Source organism: Primulina eburnea, chromosome 7 (assembly GCF_022965805.1).
Source record: "Primulina eburnea isolate SZY01 chromosome 7, ASM2296580v1, whole genome shotgun sequence".
Classification (NCBI taxonomy): Eukaryota; Viridiplantae; Streptophyta; class Magnoliopsida; order Lamiales; family Gesneriaceae; genus Primulina; species Primulina eburnea.
Genome location: NC_133107.1, coordinates 6041738 through 6062240, shown reverse-complemented (window position 1 = coordinate 6062240; position 20503 = coordinate 6041738). Strand labels below are relative to the sequence as shown.

Below are 20503 nucleotides of genomic sequence, written 5' to 3'. Positions count from 1 at the left end.
ATCAGAAAAAAAATTTGATGAACTTTAACTTCGAGAAATTTCGTCATGTACTTGCTATTAACCGAGATAATTTACAATATTTTATAAGCAATGTGAGCATTTAGAAAACATACATCCACTTTCTTAAGCAATTCACTACATCAAACTGCTGACTGTGTTCTCTCGTTAATGATTACTTTAAGAATGTCAACTTGAAAAATAAATCATCCACGTTAATATCATAGCAATTCTTATGAATCAGATGATCAGTTTTATATTGTGTCAATTTACTATAATATATAATAAATTTAGAGAATCATAAATATTTTTTTGTTTATACCCGCCCTTGGGAAAAATATTCAGGAGGCCCAAGGTTAATAAATTTTGTAAATAAATTTATCAAGATACCCATGAATAATAATAAAAAATTATATCGAGCTAAAAAATATTTTTTGTGATATGTTAGGAAGAAAAATCCTCAAATAATAATTTACCCTAATATATAATAAGAACAGAGACGTGAGTTATATTATTTTTTCATTAAAAATACTTGGGAAATTGGTCAAAGTAAATTCAATTAAATTAAACACCTATTTTTTTTTCTATTATTCGTAAAATAAAATTTACAATATATTATAAAAATCATTTTTGTTTTTTACAAAATCATAACAACTCTATTTAGAGCAAAGTTTTGAATAAAATTGTTCATAAAAGATTTGGGCTCAATTTGTAGGAGTATTTTGAAAAAGTTTGTAGTATTTTGTAACTGAAATAACTTAAAATATATGTTTGCAATTTAAAGCAGGTCGGTCGATGGCTCCTATCCGCCAATCATCCTGTTGAGCTTTGATGTAACTAAGTTCTGCTCCCCTCATCTTAGAGTACAAGACAAAAGAGTGGTACTCATGGAGTCTTACGATAGAGTGAAAAGAGAGCTCTAAAAGACCTTATCATAGCTTGTTGAACTTTCGCGGAGAACCATGCATATAGATCAATCACCTCATAGATAATCGTCGACATTACACGAATTGCTGAGAAAGGAAAGGCTAATCGTTCGCCTCTACGATTTAAGATTTTTGTAAAAAAAACTAAATTTAAAAAATGTTTTCATAATAAAAATTTTAAAGAATAATTGAGATGTTTTTTTTTTTTGAAAATGAAAGTAATTAGGAAAATCAATTCATGTTAATTTATAACTGTAAAAATATTGTTTATAGAATAATTATTCAAATGTATATTTGTTTTCAAAACAACTTTCAAAATCTTTTATAAATTTTTAGTAAAAAACAATTTTATAAAAATATTTTAGAAATATTCGTTCAAACGAAACCTATATAAATTACCATAACCAATAATCTAAATTTTAAGACAAAAATATTAAAATTAGTAATGAGAATGATATCAAATCGTCGATGAATCCTATTTAATCTATAGTCAGCTTTTTCAGCCATATATATTTGTAGGACCGTGAGTTTAATCTTTACCAAAAGTTATAATCGGTGGTAACCATGTAATTCTAATATTTTAAATCGTACAATAGCTCAAACACTACGTTTTAATTGCTCTATCTATCAGATAATTATTGCGCCCAATAATATCTCTCGATAATTGCATTATTTGTAATCGGTGAGAATCAAATACTCTGATATCAATTGTAAGATCGAACGCTTGCCGTTTTACTAAATGTTATAGCTGGTAGTAACAATGCAACTCTAATATTTTAAACCATATAACAATTCAAACATCACGTTTCGATGGTTCTACCCAATAATAATTATTATACCCAACAATATTCTTCCATTTTGATCTTCTATATTCGTTAATATTTAATATTTATTTCTTTCCCGACTTGTTTTGCCTTTGTTACGGCTTTTACCTTTTTTAAATTGTACATCTTGACAAAGTGGTCAATAACAAATTATGTGCTACAAAAAGTAACAAACTTCGGTCGGAAAAACAAGAATCATTCCTTCTATTATAATAATTTGACGGACATGGTAAAAAGTATTTTGGTATACGAATTGCTTACATCTTGCATAATCCAACACACGGTTACAAATTATTTATTAATTGCATTTGAAATGATAAAACTATCCTAAACACATTTTTGAAAGAGTTTTTCAAATAAAATGCATAAATAATTTTGTGATTTCAAACCCAATATTTAAATCAATGTTATACATTTAAGGCTATGTTTGGTGTATAGGATAGGATAATTAATTGGATTGATGTCAAAACTCAAGGTAAGGATATACAATTGGATTGTCAATCCCTTCAAAACAATGTGATACCTTTTCAAGCAAGTATGTTTTTTTATCATGAATTTCTTGATTAATTGGACCCATAAAAAATGAGACAAACATGAGTTTAATAATCTATCCTTTACTTATCACCCACACCAAACATACCCTTAACATTTTCGATCCATAAATACTTGGAAGTTTGCTCAACTAATGCGAAACGCCACTTTGCTTGGAAATGGTGCAGAAAATTTATTTCCATAATTTTTCAAACACGTACATGATAGGGCTCTTGCCCGGCAGATTGAAGGAGATATTTCTATAACTTTTCTGTTTAGCTTTCAGTATGAATTCTTTGAGTTACTTCTTTGGTTTTTCTTGGACTATATTAGTTTCAAGAAAATTAATTCTCATATCGAATATTAAATTCACACACTGTACGTGAAACATAGGATCACAAGGATTTTACTTGAATCAGTGATTTACTGTTCTTTCATGTGAAGTGTTGACAATGTTAAATCTTTTCCCTTCTCTCTGCACTTTCTTGATAATGTATACATTTTAAAAGCGTTTACCTTGCATTTTCATGGTTTTGCTGTCATATAGTCGCTTTGAGAGGCAAGAAGAATGGCCGGGGAAGCCAAAGCCTGACAATCCTACGTTTTTTTGTCAAAATTTCTTTGAATATAGTTGGTTTTCATATTTGACAGACGTTTCAGCCAGAAAAATATTGCTCCAAACTTTGCTTCAGATTTGGATATGTTTTGGTACCCACACTCTGTTCAAAATTCAAGTGTTCGTTCCATAGGAGGTATATTGACAAAAAAATTCAAAAGAACATCAATGGTGAACTTTACTTCAGATTTGGAAATGTTTGGTACTGACATTGCTTTTTTTAGGCTGTCTTTGAACTTGTTGGTGGCCGAGGCGAAGGTCTCACCCGTTCTGCACGGCCAGAGAGATGGGTTCACGCCCATTCTACTTTATTTTTGCAAATATTTTTTTTAAAAAAACCTTGTATTGGTGGGATAAAATAAAATCCTTAAGAATTGCATGTATGGACTTGGACAATCTTTCACCTTTGATCTACATTTTGGAGTTGAGTTAGGTCCAAATTTCAATCTACCTGTTCTGTTAATAGTTGGAACATTTGTATACTTCACGCTCGAGATGTTCATTTCTGAGAATGAGAGTGTGTGTTAATCGTCCCACATCAATTAGATAAAATATCTGAGAGTTTAATATATGGACTTGAATAATCTTCTTCCACAGAGTTAGTTTTTGGGTTGAGTTAGAATCAAATCCCAATCTTAACAATAGCTAATGAATATTAAGAGGAAATGGACTCAGCTACATGATTGCACTAATTTCTTTTTCTTTTTCTTTTCTTTTTTCAAGCATTTGTAATTTTCTCAAGCAAATGATCCCATACAGTCATTTTTTTCCATGTTTCTGCAGATTTGGACGTGAGACCAAGAGATCCCGAGCTTGCACATTTTAATTTTTAAGTGGGTTTTGAATGAAGACATCCATTTCTTAGAGGTACGCGAACCCCATTCCTATTCTGTGTAATTTGCACCATCCTTTGCTGCATCCTCGAATTTAGCATTCACTTGTGAATAACATGTTCACTTCGTCTATATTTTGGGATTACTGAAATGTGATTACCATCTTGTTTCTTTTGTTGCTCTTTTCCTCTTTCCTTTTGCACACTGTTTTCTTTCTTGGTATTGTATATTGGTCACCTTTTCAAATTCATTTTCATCAACATAATGATGCATTCCATATTATAAATATGGATAGGTGAAGACAATCTAGAGAATTTTTCAATTTAAGTTAAGTAAGACACGTATTACAAAATATCTTTCTAAAATTTTATTTTATTTATTATCTAATAAAATGAAACAAAAGTTTAAACAACAAGCATAATCTCGTTTGAGTAGGTATCTTGTGAGCTGATCTCACGAATTTTTATCTGTGAGACGAGTTAACCCTACCGATATTCACAATAAAAAGTAATACTCTTAGCATAAAAAGTAATATTTTTTCATAGATGACCCAAATAAGATATCCGTCTTACAAGATACGACCCGTGAGACCGTCTCACATAAGTTTTTGACATCTCGTATCTAGTGTGTAATTAATTAGCTAGTATAATCTAACCCGAGAAGTGAATGCTCATGCATGTGTTGAAATCGGGAAGCTAGTGTATTATTTAAAAATAATGAACTATTTCTCTTGTGTAATATCTATACTTTCCACTCCTCTTCTTGACACTCTAAAATCGCATAGAGATATGTTATAATCTTGAAATTATGAGTTATTTGATAATATTAATCAAATTATACGCTGCTATATATTTACTTGGTGATCATTCTTAAATTATTTATACCACACAACACATTGTTGGGTTTGGTGTCACCAACCTTTAAATTTCTATATGAAATTTTTTGAATTGCAATGACAAGTTGGAAGAGTATCTTGTGCATGTCAGCCCATTCAAGTTTTACTCCTGTTAAAAATGTTGAATATCAAAAAATTAAAAACATGGATTACAAAATAATATGATAATTTATATATACACAATATAACAACATCGCAACCTTGGAAAACAATTTTGAGATTGGTGGGCACATAATTCATGACTAACTAAAATTTTCTTCGTTGCAATATTATATCCCAATTGATGATACAATGTGTGAATCATCCCAACCTGTGAGTGCATATTTTTCATTCTTGCAATTGAAATAATTAAAAAATCACGATTTTAATTTAACAATTAAGGTTGTTGCCTAATCGAATTTAAAAGGACGACTAATGAATTTGTATCTCCTAGTAAAATTTATCACATTAATGATACACTTTCACATCAATATCTTTATAGTTGAATGTTCCTTAACGTGACTTTGCATATTTTCCTTTGCAAATTGGTGTAGCAAATCTATCAGTCAATTTCTCAAAATCTAAAAAAAAAATGCCAAGTTAAAGTTAATATTTCACTTAGTTCATATTTGACACCAACTCTTCTTTCATTTTGTTCATATTTGATTTCAGCTCGTCTTTATTTTAGAATTTCATGTCATTTAAATTATACTAATTTAATGATAATACATTTATCATTGGACAAAACAAATATATTTTAAAAGAAAATTAATCATTTTTTAACTAGTGAAATATTTTCAATACCTTAATTTCATTTATTTTTTCAATCAGAGAATACAGCCTCGAGTTTTTAGATAAAAAGAACATGAAAAATTGACTAATTGATTTGCTACAAGAATTTAAAGGAAAATATGCAAATATATATAACTGAACATTTAACTATAAAAATATTGTTGTGAAAGTGTTTCATTAACGTGACGAGTCTTTTTGGAAGTTACAAATTAATTAGTCGCCATGCTGATGAATTTGATTAGACATTTTTTAATAATTAAATTAAAATTGTGATTTTTTTTATTAATTTCATCTGAAAGAATGAAAAAATAATTCATTGAGTTGGATAATGTACACACTGTACAATTGAGTGGAATTCCATATGACAACGAAGAAAAAATTAGTTAGTACTGAACTATTTGCCCATAAATCTCAAAGTTGTTTTTCAAGGTCGGTCATTTTGTTATTGTGTTTGTATACAAGCTATACACAATATTTTGTAATTCAATTTTCTAATTGTTAATATTCAACGTTATTAAAAAGAATGAAGCTTGAATGAGACGACGTGTACAAGATGCTCCTACAGCTTGCCACGACGATTCAAGAAATTTCGTATAAAGATTTTATAGTCGATGACATTAAACTTGACAACGTGTGTGTATATATATATATGTATATATATTTCATTTTACTACATGATAAAATATTATTATGTTCTAGAAAATTACATAAACACTTGATATTCTTATGAGTAGAAATGCATATGCCTTATTAATTCGATTTGAATTTTTTTTCAAAAATGTATCACCATGTTGTATTTATAATTCAATAGAATATATACATGGATTGGATAACATGCAATAGAGGTGTATAGTTTTGGTATTATTGTGTTGGTTATGATAATGAAGAGATATGAATTTGGAGAGTGTCCACCAGATTTTTTTAATATATTTATAAAAATCTAACGTTGACGTTCCATTTCATGTGTTAAAATTAAATATGCACAAAAACTCCTATGAACAATTCAATTTTGTTAGACGGATCTTCAATCCAAATCATGTGTTATTTTTTATGTGGAAAATATTATTTTTTTTACTGTAGATATAAATCCATTTAACCAGATATTTGATCTGAAATATAAATCTGACACGTTGAAGATATTTAGAATTACTTTTGGTTCATGAATAGATATATTAAAAGGCATCTGCTTCTGAAAAAAAGGCTTCTATAAACTTTAGAGGCAAAAACTTGTGTGAGACGGTCTCACGGGTCGTATTTGTGAGACGGATATCTTATTTGGATCATCCATGAAAAAGTATTATTTTTTATGCTAAGAGTATTACCTTTTATTGTGAATATGGATAGGGTTGACCCGTCTCACAGACTAAGATCCGTGAGACGGTCTCACATGAGACTCACTCAACTTTAGAATATGTACCATGATTTCTGGACATGTAAATAAGGGCAAATATAATTTAACCCTATTGACTATTGTTAAACCCCAAAAAGGCACATAAGCCTGTATATGGAATTAATAATCTTTTAAAACCCTATTTTTTTTTTTCAAATTAGGACAATGGGTTTGAAAAGATCTTTAATTCGTCGATATTTTATACATATTTAAGTACTAAAAAATCACATACAAATGTCATATATGAAATATTTTATGCTCAAATATCATATATTTTTACAAGATTTTCAATGTTTTGTACTAAATTTCATCCAAGAAAATAATTGTGGGCCATATAATACAAAAATATTTTTTGTGAGAACCATAGACAGTATAATATTTTTGGTCTGAAAAAGACTTAACACTTATACAACATAGCTGGGGATTTATTGATTATTTACTCTTTACTTAATGATTTTTTTTCCTTTCTTTCTTTTAGATTGTACTTTTGAGGTGTAATTTCTGAGTTTTTCTTATATATAAATTTCGTGATATATGCAAATCAATTTATTAAAATTTGGTAGTTTTTATATAATTAATTGAAGCTTGAAGGTTTATTTTAATTTATTTTTATTTTAATATATTATTTTTGTTGTCAGTATAATTGAAATTGTTTGATTGTATTTACGATACCTCGTATATCTCTAATTTTTTTTTATTCTTGTTCTTTTACATTTCATTAAAATTTATATTAAAAGAAATTGTGAGAGGATCTCATGGTTCAATTTTGTAATTTGTGTCACAAATTACAAATATTATATTTTATTATAAATATGAGCAAAAATTGACCACTTTAAAAATAAATATACATGAGACTGTCTCATAAAATACCTATTAATTTATCAATTCTATGTATCTTAATTTTTTTTTTTGACAAAAAAATTATGATTTATATTTTATTTTAACCCTCTAATAAAGAAATTCCTGATTATGCCTTCGGTAACCTAGGAGGAACCGAAGGGTGAGCAGTTTCAGAGAGAAATTGTTTGAACACGAGCTCTCTGCTCTTCTTTCATGGTGGCTGGTGCCAATCAATTTGTTGCTTGATTCAAAGACAAGTGGGGCTTGGAAACCCATGTTCGATAACTTTTTTTTTGTTTATTATTCATCCTAGCGACCCTGAAAGATGTCGAACTCGTTTATCTTTGAATTTTTGCTGTAAAAGGGTTACTTTTATTATTACTAGCTTTTTGTTAAAATCAACAGGATCTCGGACGATTGGGATAAACAGTAGTCACCACAAAGATGCAATCTTTTATATAGAGCTTGGTTAGTTTTGCTTATTCATGAACCAAGGTTTTTTCGGCTGAGATAACTTAGCTTTTTTAACGTGGTTATATTATTTCAAAATTTTGGTGTTTCATTGAAGTAACTACGACCCAATTTTCTTTGTTTTTTAAGTCTTCTCTGGGTGACATATTTGCAGAATTTTAATTCCTTGAAAGAAGCTTGTTAGACCTTTTCTGCGCCGCTCAATTACAACTTTCTTGTTTCGGTGTTTGCATCACTCATTTGAAAGTTGTAACCTTAGATACATATTTGAATGAGTGCAAATGGTGCGGCTATTGTCTACACGGATTTTATTGCATGGATAATTACTTCAAATTTATTGTCTCAAACAATGTTGCGTTGCTTTTTTTTGCAATTTTTGTTTCTTAATGTTTCCATTCCTGTATAATTTATCATGTTTTATGTACTTGTGCTTTAGCAAACCAGAAATTGGCTAAAGAATGAATCCGCTCGACAAGCTTACATATGACGAGTTGAGCCGCTATACTAATTCCTTTAGCGAGAGCAAATGCATCGGTCATTTCCAGTTCGGCAAGTTTTACCGTGAAAAGTTTAATTGTCCTGATCGGGAACGACATTTTGTGGTGAAAATATGGGAAACTGGATATAATGTTTTACGATTAGCGGTATTTCTTTTACAAAGAATAGATATGAGATATTTGTGTTGTCGTGCTGCATGACATTCATAATTGTACTTGTATAGGATGAAGTCATTTTATTGCGCCATGAAATGATGCTTAATCATCCGAGCATGGTACAAATGTATGGATTCTGTGCTGATGGTGAACATCTTGGTGTGATGTATGAGTTCCAGGCTTCTGACTCCGTATATAACCTCATTCCAAAAGGTATATAACTTTGTATCCCATTTTATGCACAATTAGCCGTCGCCCATCTAAGAGCTCCATCTCATGCAATCTTTTAATTAACAGAAATATCAACAAACTTGTTCTTCAAGTACATTTCCCATATTTGTTGTTCTGTTATTTGGATACTTTAATTCCTGTCTCGTCTCTCTTCATTAGATGTGGTATGTTGTTCTGTTTGTTGACATTCTACCGGTCAAGCTCCGCATGTTGTAAACTTGAATATTTGTCCAGCAGTTGAATGTTTGTTGATTTGAATGAACATCACCTCCACAGTTAACCCAACCCTCTTTAATCTATAGATTCTTTTACGTGGCTGCAAAGAATCAAGGTTGCCCTTGGAATTGCTAGCCTCCTCAAATTTTTGCATAATGGATATCTGCGGTACTCACCTCTCATAGTTCGCAATCTTGATGCTGCTCATGTATTGCTTGATGAGGTGCATTTTGGATGTTCTCTACTCATCAAAATATTTATGGCACTACTAAATATACAAGCAATAATTATTTCACTTGTCATGCAGAATGGTTATCCAAGGTTATGTGATTTCAGCATGGTAACCGGTGGAATTCTTCCTGATAGAGCAGTTCATAAAAACGATCATGTCAATGGATGTTACAGTCACATCGACCCTTATGCTGGCAAGAAAGGTATTTCATTTTCATATGATATCCTCAGAATAATGCCTTAGATTGATTCAAATTTGCAGCTCTGCCCCTCACATTTTACTCATTATCTCTGAACAGAATTGAGTTTGAAATTGTTGATTGATTTATGGTTCTGTTTAAATGCTTTTTGAGCTTGAAATTCCTCAATATTTTTTCCTTGAGGAACAAAACAGAAGTAAGTTTTTTTTACAGAATGGATCATATAGTTGGCTTTTTTCGATGATGATGTTGCTACAATTATTTGTCTTAATCTATTTAACTATTTTTCTACATGTAGTAATATATTTCATTGCTAATGGAAGTCGTGGAGGCCAGTAGGGATGATAATAATCTGTTTATGTTGCTGATACATAGAGATTGGTGAACAAGGAATTGAGAGATCAGCATTTGTGTCGTAAAGAATAATGGAAAAGGTCCGGAAGGTGTGTCATGCGCGTGAACACATATAAAAGTTACTCGTGACTGAATTATAGGATATAGAGTTATAAGGTTGCTTTGAATAAAACAACGATATTACTGTTTGTAAGAAGAGTTCTTTTCGTATTTTTGGGGTTTTTGGTACTAAGGATTTATGCATAAGTGTGAATAGATGACCCGATATGGTGTTTGTTGGAGGTTGAGTGCATATGAAATAGAACTATTACTGTGAAGAAAAAAATTTGTGAACTCCAAAGAAATATGAATATTAACATTTTGCTTTTTTTTTTCATTTATTCCTCTCCATTGTGATTGTCCTGACTCCTGAGCAAGCTGTGAGGAGTAGCTTGAGCCCGCTCAAGTCTACTAGTGTCGCTATGGTAAAGGAACAATTGCATACTCTTAAGCTGGGTTAAAGGGCAAACTGCATTGGGTGTATAGACATTGTTTAATCTTGAGATACAAACTAACGAGCATCCTCATACCCTAGAAGTATTCAGCTTCCAGATTTGCCTACCAAGCTGCACTCTTCACTTTGTTCTTTAGTTTTACATTATCTTCGTTTTACTGAAGTAGTTGTATGGATTTTATAACCAAGATTATTGAGAAGGTTTTGTATTTGGATTTGCTTTTAGGCAAGTGTTCAGATAAACAAGACGTCTTTTCATATGGGGTTATACTGCTAGGTTTAATAACCAAGAAAGTTTACACGGAAGATCGGCAAGCCCAATTACCTTTTGTTCATGAATGGGCACAGAGAGAATATATCGCTAATGAATCAGACAGTGTCATGAAAACAACCCGACGTTCACTTGTCCATGAAAGCTTAACGAAGGATTCTGATTTTGATTCAGCTGATGGGGCAGAGATCACTACCATGGCAATGGAATGTATAAATGTATGTGACTATGAACGCCCCACCATGAGGCAAGTTTTGAGGTCTCTGCTCACACTTCCAGTTGTTAAGCAGCATGCTCCTTTTCTAGGAGTGAACAAACTGCTCCACCCCCATAAAAATATTCACTGAGTGAGTCACTTATATTTGGTTCCATTTGTTATTATCTTTTACGTAAAAGAATCTTAGTAGTTTGGTTGGTGGTTGCTATCAGACGACTGTGTATCTACTTTAGGAAGTCGATTATGACTTTAGGATACCGTTGATGTAGTTTGACTCTCTTCAGTATCATTGTTCATTTTCGGGGTTATGTTTGGCAGTTCCTTTCATCATTTTATTGAGCTAAGATTTTCTTTTATGGAAGATTTGGAATAAAGTACATTCCCTCTGCATCTATTCAACAAAACGAACTTTTTTAAAGTTCAGATTTGTATAAAACCACTGACGCAATTCTCCCGTGGAGGAAGGTCATAAACTTTAGCAGCCTTTGTTATATTAAACCTCCATTCTAATTTCCTGAGTTAATGGTTTCTAAATTGCACTTGACACAAGTCGTGCATTTTTTTAAAACCTTGGAAATCCACAGCCGCTAGTTTTGGTATGCTCTGGGTAAACCCAAAGGTTTTTCGTAATAGTCTACAAACTACGTTGATCATGTAAACTATACTGGTCAAGCCTTGTGTAACAGACTCAAAGTTAGGATGACAGAAACATTGAGAGATTGAACCTATGAACAATTCAATTTTGTTAAACGGGTCTTCAATCCGAATCATGTATTATTTTTTATGTTGAAAATATTATTTTTTTACTGTAGATATAGATCCATTTAACCAGATATTTGCTCTGAAATATAAGTCTGACACGTTGAAGATATTTAGAATTACTTTTGGTTCATGTAACATAGAATAGATATATTAAAAGGCATCTGCTTCTAAAAAAAAGGCTTCTATAAACTTTAGAATATGTACCATGATTTCTGGACATGTAAATCAAGGGCAAAATATCATTTAACCCTATTGACTATTGTTAAAATCCAAAAAGGCACATAAGCCTGTATATGGAATTAATAATCTTTTAAAACCCTATTTTTTTTTTCAAATTAGGACAATGGTTTTGAAAAGATCTTTAATTCTTCGGTATTTTATACATATTTAAGTACTAAAAAATAACATACAAATGTCATATATGAAATATTTTATGCTCAAATATCATATATTTTTACAAGATTTTCAATGTTGTGTACCAAATTTCAATCGAGAAAATAATTGTGGGCCATATAATACATAAATATTTTTTGTGAGAACCATAGACAGTATAATATTTTTGGTCTGAAAAAGACTGAACACTTACTTATACAACATAGCTGGGGATTTGTTGATTATTTACTCTTTACTTAATGATTTTTTTTCTTTCTTTCTTTTAGATTGTACTTTTGAGGTGTAATTTTTGATTTTTTCTTATATATAAATTTCGTGATATATGCAAATCAATTTATTAAAATTTGGTAGTTTTTATATAATTAATTGAAGCTTGAAGGTTTATTTTAATTTATTTTTATTTTAATATATTATTTTTGTTGTCTGTATAACTGAAATGGTTTGATTGTATTTACGATACCTCGTATATCTCTAATTTTTTCTATTCTTGTTCTTTTTACATTTGATTAAAATCTATATTAAAAGAAATTGTGAAAGGATCTCACGGTTCAATTTTATGAGATAAATATTCTATTTTTGTCACAAATTAAAAATATTATATTTTATTATAAATATGAGCAAAATTTGATAGTCTTAAAAATAAATATACATAGAGACTGTCTCATAAAATACCTATTAATTTATCAATTCTATGTATCTTATTATTATTTTTTTTGACAAAAAAATTATGATTTATATTTTATTTTAACAAAGAATTCCTGATTATGCCTTCGGTAACCTAGGAACACGAAGGGTGAGCAGTTTCAGAGAGAAATTGTTAAAGTTGAAGCAGGTAAAAAATCTTCTACCCACGAGCTCTCTGCTCTTCTTTCATGGTGGCTGGTGCCAATCAATTTGTTGCTTGATTCAAAGATAGGTGGGGCTTGGAAACCCATGTTCGATAACTTTATTTTTGTTTGTTATTCATCCTAGCGACCCTGAAAGATTTCGAACTCGTTTATCTTTGAATTTTTGCTGTAAAAGGGTTACTGTTATTATTACTACCTTTTTGTTAAAATCAACAGATTCTCCGACGATTGGGATAAACAGTAGTCACCACAAAGATGCAATCTTTTATGTAGAGCTTGGTTAGTTTTGCTTATTCATGAACCAAGGTTTTTTCGGCTGAGATAACTTAGCTTTTTTAACGTGGTTATATTATTTCAAAATTTTGGTGTTTCATTGAAGTAACTACGACCCAATTTTCTTTGTTTTTTAAGTCTTCTCTGGGTGACATATTTGCAGAATTTTAATTCCTTGAAAGAAGCTTGTTAGACCTATTCTGCGCCGCTCAATTACAACTTTCTTGTTTCGGTGTTTGCATCACTCATTTGAAAGTTGTAACCTTAGATACATATTTGAATGAGTGCAAATGGTGCGGCTATTGTCTACACGGATTTTATTGCATGGATAATTACTTCAAATTTATTGTCTCAAACAATGTTGCTTTGCTTTTTTTTGCAATTTTTGTTTCTTAATGTTTCCATTCCTGTATAATTTATCATGTTTTATGTACTTGTGCTTTAGCAAACCAGAAATTGGCTAAAGAATGAATCCGCTCGACAAGCTTACATATGACGTGTTGAGCCGCTATACTAATTCCTTTAGTGAGAGCAAATGCATCGGTCATTTCCAGTTCGGCAAGTTTTACCGTAAAAAGTTTAATTGTCCCGATCGGGAACGACATTTTGTGGTGAAAATATGGGAAACTGGATATAATGTTTTACGATTAGCGGTATGTCTTTTACAAAGAATAGATATGAGATATTTGTGTTGTCGTGCTGCATGACATTCATAATTGTACTTGTATAGGATGAAGTCATTTTATTGCGCCATGAAATGATGCTTAATCATCCGAGCATGGTACAAATGTATGGATTCTGTGCTGATGGTGAACATCTTGGTGTGATGTATGAGTTCCAGGCTTCTGACTCCGTATATAACCTCATTCCAAAAGGTATATAACTTTGTATCCTATTTTATGCACAATTAGCCGTCGCCCATCTAAGAGCTCCATCTCATGCAATCTTTTAATTAACAGAAATATCAACAAACTTGTTCTTCAAGTACATTTCCCATATTTTTTGTTTTGTTATTTGGATACTTCAATTCCTGTCTCGTCTCTCTTCTCTCTTCATTAGATGTGGTATGTTGTTCTGTTTGTTGACATTCTACCGGTCAAGCTCCGCATGTTGTAAACTTGAATATTTGTCCAGCAGTTGAATGTTTGTTGATTTGAATGAACATCACCTCCACAGTTAACCCAACCCTCTTTAATCTATAGATTCTTTTACGTGGCTGCAAAGAATCAAGGTTGCCCTTGGAATTGCTAGCCTCCTCAAATTTTTGCATACCGGATATCTGCGGTACTCACCTCTCATAGTTCGCAATCTTGATGCTGCTCATGTATTGCTTGATGAGGTGCATTTTGGATGGTTCTCTACTCATCAAAATATTTACGGCACTACGAAATAATTATTTCACTTGTCATGCAGAATGGTTATCCAAGGTTATGTGATTTCAGCATGGTAACCGGTGGAATTCTTCCTGATAGAACAGTTCATAAAAACGATCATGTCAATGGATGTTACAGTCACATCGACCCTTATGCTGGCAAGAAAGGTATTTCATTTTCATATGATATCCTCAGAATAATGCCTTATATTGATTCAAATCTGCAGCTCTGCCCCTCACATTTTACTAATTATCTCTGAACAGAATTGAGTTTGAAATTGTTGATTGATTTATGGTTCTGTTTAAATGCTTTTTGAGCTTGAAATGCCTCAATATTTTTTCCTTGAGGAACAAAACAGAAGTAAGTTTTTTTTACAGAATGGAACATATAGTTGGCTTGTTTCGATGATGATGTTGCTACAATTATTTGTTTTAATCTATTTAACTATTTTTCTACATGTATAATATATTTCATTGCTAATGGAAGTCGTGGAGGCCAGTAGGGATGATAATAATCTGTTTATGTTGCTGATACATAGAGATTGGTGAATAAGGAATTGAGAGAAATCAGCATTTGTGTCGTAAAGAATAATGGAAAAGGTCCGGAAGGTGTGTCATGTGTGTGACTGTGAACCATAGTTGTCAAAGGCGCGCCTCAGGCGCTAGGCGGAGCTTCAGCGCCTTATGGACAACCAGGCGACGGTGCATGGCTGGGCGAGCGCCTTTAGCGCCTTGAAGCCGCCTTTCTCCGGGCGATGGGCGTTCCAGGCGTTCTGTCTCTTTGCAGAACCATGTGCGCATCGCATATCCTTTATTTTTTAATGACCCAAAGCCCAACTAAATAAACCCATAACTAATTTCAGCCCATAAGTAATTTATTTTTAAAAAAAGCCTAGTTTTGCTTTGCATGTCGATACGATTCTCATTTCTCCCCTGCCGATTGAAGCTTTTGCCGTGCCGTTCTGCGCACACCATTCTCCCCTGCCATTTCTGCGCACACCATTCTCCCCTGCCGATTGAATATTGAAGCTCCTGGACCTGTTCTTCTCTGCCGCAGCCGCAGGCTTCTGTTTTCAGGCCTCTCTTTCAACTTTTCTTCTCTGCCGGGCAGATTCTTCTCTTTCAGGCTTCTGTTTTGCATTAATTTTAAAAAAATAGCCTAGTATGGCTTCTCATCCTCAATCAGAAAACACACAACCAGATGAGGATAATAAGAAAGACCCCGGTTGGAAGCATTGTTATTTGAAAAATCCAAATGATACTACTAGTGTGACGTGTAAGTTTTGTGGCTTCACGTCCAATGGAGGAATTTTTCGAGCCAAACAACATATTGCTGGGAATTCAAAAAATGTTAGAAAATGCAAAGAGTGTCCTCAAAGTGTCCGTGATGAGATGCTGAATTATATGAATGAAAAGAAGAAGCAAACATTGAGAGCTTGCGGTGGAATGAAGCAAGATTTTTGCTTTCTTGATATCGATGAAGATGAAGACGATGAAGAAGATGTAAAACCAAGGAAAAAGAAAAGTTTGACTTCCATACACGAGGCTGGAAGTGGCAGTGTTAAAGGGCCGATGGATCTCTTTATCACGAAGAAGAAAACCAAAGGGGGGAAATTGAGGCAAACAAACATAAACGATGCTTGTGATAAAGAGCTTAGAGATCGAACAGTTCAAAAGATAGCTCGTTTCATGTATCAAGCTGCGATTTCTTTCAATGCTGCCCATTTAGATAGCTTCAAGGAAATGATTGAAGCCATAGGTCAGTACGGGCCGAATTTGAAACCACCAAGTTATCATGAATTGAGGGTACCACTTTTACAGAAAGAAATTGCCTACACAAATGAGTTGTTGAAAGAAAACAGAGATGAATGTGAGAAATATGGTTGCTCAATTATGTCTGAAGGGTGGACTGATAGGAAGCATAGAACATTGATCAACTTTTTGGTTAATTCACCCAAAGAAACAATGTTCTTGGAATCTGTGGATGCATTCTCCCATGTCAAGACTGGAACCATGTTATATGAGTTGCTTGATAGATTTGTAGAGCGTGTGGGAGAGAAAAATGTCGTGCGAGTGATTACAGACAATGGCAGCAATTATGTTTTAGCTGGTAAGTGAAGTATTGAAATTTTATTTCCTTGGATATTATATTACATATAACATAAATTGATTCTTTTTTGTTTTGTACTCTTTTTTTTTGTTGTAAGTAAACTTCTACAAGCAAAAAGACCGAATTTGTTTTGGACTCCATGTGCTGCTCATTGCATTGATTTGATGCTAGAGGATATTGGCAAAATTGAGGTGGTTCGGAAGACTATTTCTAGAGCAATTGCTCTTGTTGGTTACATTTACAATCATGGAGGTGTTTTGCACATGATGAGAGAATTTACTGGAAACAAAGAGCTAGCAAGACATGAAGTCACCCGTTTTGCTACTACATTTCTCACTTTGCAAAGCCTCCACAAACGACAAAAGGCTTTGAAGAGAATGTTCATATCAACACAGTGGATAGAAAGTAAATGATCAAATGATATAAAGGGTAAGAAGGCAAATGATACTGTTTTCAAGCCTTCATTTTGGAATAATGTGACATACACCCTTAAAGTGATGTGTCCTCTAGTGATGGTTCTTTGCATTGCCGATAATGAAACAAGGCCAACGATGGGTTATATCTATGAAGCTATGGACAGAGCAAAAGAAACAATTCTCAAGTCCTTTGATAACAACAGAGAGAAATGTAAAAAAGTGTTAGAATTTATTGATGCTAGATGGGATAATCAGCTTCATCATCCTTTGCACGCGGCAGGATACTACTTAAACCCATATTTTTACTATCACAATCCGAAAGTTGAGACAGATGCAGAAGTCACAAATGGGTTGTTTGCATGCATACAAAGATTGATTCCAAGCCATGACGTGAGGGATAAGATTATTATGGAGGAGTTGCCGGTATATAAGAACTCGGAGTCATTGTTCGGCAACGAATTTGCCATCAGAGCAAGGAATAATAAAGACCAACCAATGACGCCTGGTATGTGTTTTTTTTTGCAAGAAGTTAAATAGTTAAATACTTAAATATCAAATGAAAATGATGAGATACATTTTTTTTTCAGCGGATTGGTGGAAAATGTTTGGCAATGGTACTCCAAAGTTGAAAGAATTTGCTATCAAAGTTCTTAGCCTCACATGTAGTGCTTCGGGTTGTGAAAGGAATTGGAGCATATTTGAGCATGTGAGTAAATACTATTACGGTATTACATGACTTCTTTCACTTTTCTTTTCAATTTATAGTTTATGATGGTTTCGTCATTCGTGTCACAGATACATTCAAAGAAAAGGAATAGACTAGATCACAAGAAACTAAGAGATTTGGTATATGTGAAGTACAATCAAACACTCAAGGCTCGTGCGGCTAAGGAGGATAAAAGAGATCCTATAGTTTTGAGGAATATTGATGATCGTAATAATGAGTGGTTGGTTGGAATGATGGAAGCTGGAGAGGAACCTGTTTTTGATGATGATGATGATACTTTGACATGGAACGTTGTAGCAGAGGCTGCTGGAGTAGAAGAAGAAATCAGACATACTAGACAACAACGGACCTCGAACCCTATTTATAGGGGAGCTTCAACTTCTAGAGGCAAAGGTAGGGGAGGACGAAGAGGTCGGGTGACAAGCCAAACTACTCATGCTCTACAATCACCAATGGATGTAGATGAAGAATCTACTGACGAGGGAGAGTTTGATGATGATGTGTTGAAAGATGATTATTCAGACATTGATGAAAATGTGGAGGATGGTGATGTGGATGAAATGATTGAATTAGATAGTGATTGATCTGAGTCTAGATTGTTTTGGAAAAATTAAATTGTCTAGCATAAGATTTGAATGTGTTGATTTATCGACAATATTGAGATATTTTTGTTTTTTGTTACTTGAAGTTTTATATATTTAGTTTTTCATATAGTTCATTATTATTAATAGTTGATTTTTAGTAGAACATAAATATATAATACATTCTCTCTATATTATCGCCTCGTGGCTAGGCGATCGCCTTTTGTCGCCTAGGCGTTCGGGCGCTAGGCAGTGGCTCGTCGCCTAGCGCCTTGACAACTATGGTGTGAACACATATAAAAGCTACTCGTGACTGAATTATAGGATATAGAGTTATAAAGGTTGCTTTGAATAAAACAACGATATTACTGTTTGTAAGAAGAGTTCTTTTCGTATTTTGGGGTTTTTTTTTGTTTGGCAAGGAATATTTACTTTATAGTTGCAGCGTTTTGATACAAGGATTTATGCATAAGTGTGAATAGATGACCCCACATGGTGTTTATTGGAGGTTGAGTGCATATGATATTACTGTCAAGAAAAAAATTTGTGAACTCCAAAGAAATATGAATATCAACATTTTGCTATTTTTTTCATTTATTCCTCTCCATTGTGACTCCTGAGCAAGCTGTGAGGAGTAGCTTGAGCCCGCTCAAGTCTACTAGTGTCGCTATGGACCATGGTAAAGGAACAATTGCATACTTTTAAGCTGGGTTAAAGGGCAAACTGCATTGGGTGTATAGACATTGTTTACTCTTGAAATACAAACTAATGAGCATCTTCATACCCTAGAAGTATTCAGCTTCCAGATTTGCCTACCAAGCTGCACTCTTCACTTTGTTGTTTAGTTTTACATTATCTTCGTTTTACTGAAGTAATTGTATGGATTTTATAACCAAAATTATTGAGAAAGTTTTGTATTTGGATTTGCTTTTAGGCAAGTGTTCAGATAAACAAGACGTCTTTGCATATGGGGTTATACTGCTAGGTTTAATAACCAAGAAAGTTTACACTGGAGAAGATTGGCAAGCCCAATTACCTTTTGTTCATGAATGGGCACAGAGAGAATACATCGCTAATGAATCAGACAGTGTCACGAAAGCCACCCGACGTTCACTTGTCCATGAAAGCTTAACGAAGGATCCCGATTTTGATTCAACTGATGGGGCAGAAATCACTACCATGGCAATGGAATGCATAAATGTATGTGACCATGAACGCCCCACCATGAAGCAAGTTTTGAGGTCTCTGCTCACACTTCCAGTTGTTAAGCAGCATGCTCCTTTTCTAGGAGTGAACAAACTGCTCCACCCCCATAAAAATGGTCACTGAGTGAGTCACTTATATTTGGTTCCATTTGTTATTTATCTTTTACGTAAATGAATCTTAGTAGTTTAGCTGGTGGTTGCAATCAGACGACTGTATCTACTTTAGGAATTCGATTATGACTCTAGGATACCGTTGATGTAGTTTGACTCTCTTCAGTATATAATTGTTCATTTTCGGGGTTATGTTTGGCGGTTCCTTTCATCATTTTATTGAGCCAAGATTTTCTTTTATGGAAGATTTGGAAAAAACACACTCCATCTGCATCTATTCAACACAATGATCTTTTTAAAGTTGAGATTTGTATAAGACCACTGACGCAATTCTCCCGTGGAGGAAGGTCATAAACTTTAGCAGCCTTTGTTCTGTTAAACCTCCATTCTAATTTCCGAGTTAATGGTTTCCAAATTACACTTGATAAAGTGTAAAATCACAAGTCGTGCAGTTTTTTAAACTTTGGAAACCCGCAACTGCTATCTTTGGTGTGCTATGGGTAAACCCAATGGGTCTTCGCAATAGTCTACAAACTAATTTTAATATCTCGAGTTTGTACTTTTGCTACATTCAACTTGTTCTTTTCTTTTCTGTCTTCTATGTTATATCAGATAGTATATATAACCGTTTATTACGAATGTTTGTGCGGGTATTTCGGGCATTGAGCATGCCAAAATGTGAAACAATGAAATCGACTCCTAAATCAAGTATCCCGAGTGCCAATTCATCCATCGAATCTAATCT

General features: G+C 32.9%; 3 protein-coding genes across 8 annotated transcripts; all 3 read left to right on the top strand.

The window, feature by feature from the left end:
- Window positions 1-7760: 7760 nt before the first annotated feature.
- On the top strand, window positions 7761-11290 carry LOC140836956 (probable serine/threonine-protein kinase PBL7). 3 transcript variants are annotated; one of them, XM_073202864.1, is made up of 7 exons: window positions 7762-7899; window positions 8029-8091; window positions 8531-8738; window positions 8816-8960; window positions 9281-9417; window positions 9502-9628; window positions 10699-11290. In XM_073202864.1, the coding sequence occupies exons 3-7, from the start codon at window positions 8553-8555 to the stop codon at window positions 11088-11090; spliced, it is 987 nt and encodes a 328-aa protein (XP_073058965.1). In that variant the 5' UTR covers window positions 7762-7899; window positions 8029-8091; window positions 8531-8552; the 3' UTR covers window positions 11091-11290. The 3 variants fall into 3 exon arrangements, with proteins under 3 accessions (XP_073058968.1, XP_073058965.1, XP_073058967.1); XM_073202867.1 differs by lacking the exon at window positions 10699-11290 and adding an exon at window positions 9924-10251 and having other exon boundaries at window positions 7761-8091; XM_073202866.1 differs by lacking the exon at window positions 8029-8091 and having other exon boundaries at window positions 7762-7880.
- Window positions 11291-12868: 1578 nt separating this feature from the next.
- Window positions 12869-20074, top strand: LOC140836954 (probable serine/threonine-protein kinase PBL11). Of its 4 annotated transcripts, XM_073202862.1 has the most exons (7): window positions 12930-12947; window positions 13180-13242; window positions 13682-13889; window positions 13967-14111; window positions 14439-14575; window positions 14650-14776; window positions 19377-20074. In XM_073202862.1, the coding sequence occupies exons 3-7, from the start codon at window positions 13704-13706 to the stop codon at window positions 19769-19771; spliced, it is 990 nt and encodes a 329-aa protein (XP_073058963.1). In that variant the 5' UTR covers window positions 12930-12947; window positions 13180-13242; window positions 13682-13703; the 3' UTR covers window positions 19772-20074. The 4 variants fall into 4 exon arrangements, with proteins under 4 accessions (XP_073058961.1, XP_073058962.1, XP_073058964.1 ...); XM_073202860.1 differs by lacking the exon at window positions 13180-13242 and having other exon boundaries at window positions 12869-12947; XM_073202861.1 differs by lacking the exon at window positions 13180-13242 and having other exon boundaries at window positions 12875-13031.
- Window positions 17216-18718, top strand: LOC140836953 (uncharacterized). The gene is made up of 3 exons (XM_073202859.1): window positions 17216-17639; window positions 17722-17840; window positions 17930-18718. The coding sequence occupies exons 1-3, from the start codon at window positions 17216-17218 to the stop codon at window positions 18443-18445; spliced, it is 1059 nt and encodes a 352-aa protein (XP_073058960.1). The 3' UTR covers window positions 18446-18718.
- Window positions 20075-20503: the final 429 nt, after the last annotated feature.

Coding starts and splice junctions, on each gene's coding strand:
- LOC140836956 (XM_073202866.1), top strand. CDS start 8,553: ATGAATCCGCTCGACAAGCTTACATATGACGAGTTGAGCCGCTATACT. Junction 8,739..8,815: donor ATAATGTTTTACGATTAGCG/GTATTTCTTTTA, acceptor GTACTTGTATAG/GATGAAGTCATTTTATTGCG. Junction 8,961..9,280: donor ATATAACCTCATTCCAAAAG/GTATATAACTTT, acceptor TTTAATCTATAG/ATTCTTTTACGTGGCTGCAA.
- LOC140836954 (XM_073202860.1), top strand. CDS start 13,704: ATGAATCCGCTCGACAAGCTTACATATGACGTGTTGAGCCGCTATACT. Junction 14,112..14,438: donor ATATAACCTCATTCCAAAAG/GTATATAACTTT, acceptor TTTAATCTATAG/ATTCTTTTACGTGGCTGCAA. Junction 14,576..14,649: donor CTCATGTATTGCTTGATGAG/GTGCATTTTGGA, acceptor CTTGTCATGCAG/AATGGTTATCCAAGGTTATG.
- LOC140836953 (XM_073202859.1), top strand. CDS start 17,216: ATGTGTCCTCTAGTGATGGTTCTTTGCATTGCCGATAATGAAACAAGG. Junction 17,640..17,721: donor AGACCAACCAATGACGCCTG/GTATGTGTTTTT, acceptor TTTTTTTTTCAG/CGGATTGGTGGAAAATGTTT. Junction 17,841..17,929: donor ATTGGAGCATATTTGAGCAT/GTGAGTAAATAC, acceptor TTCGTGTCACAG/ATACATTCAAAGAAAAGGAA.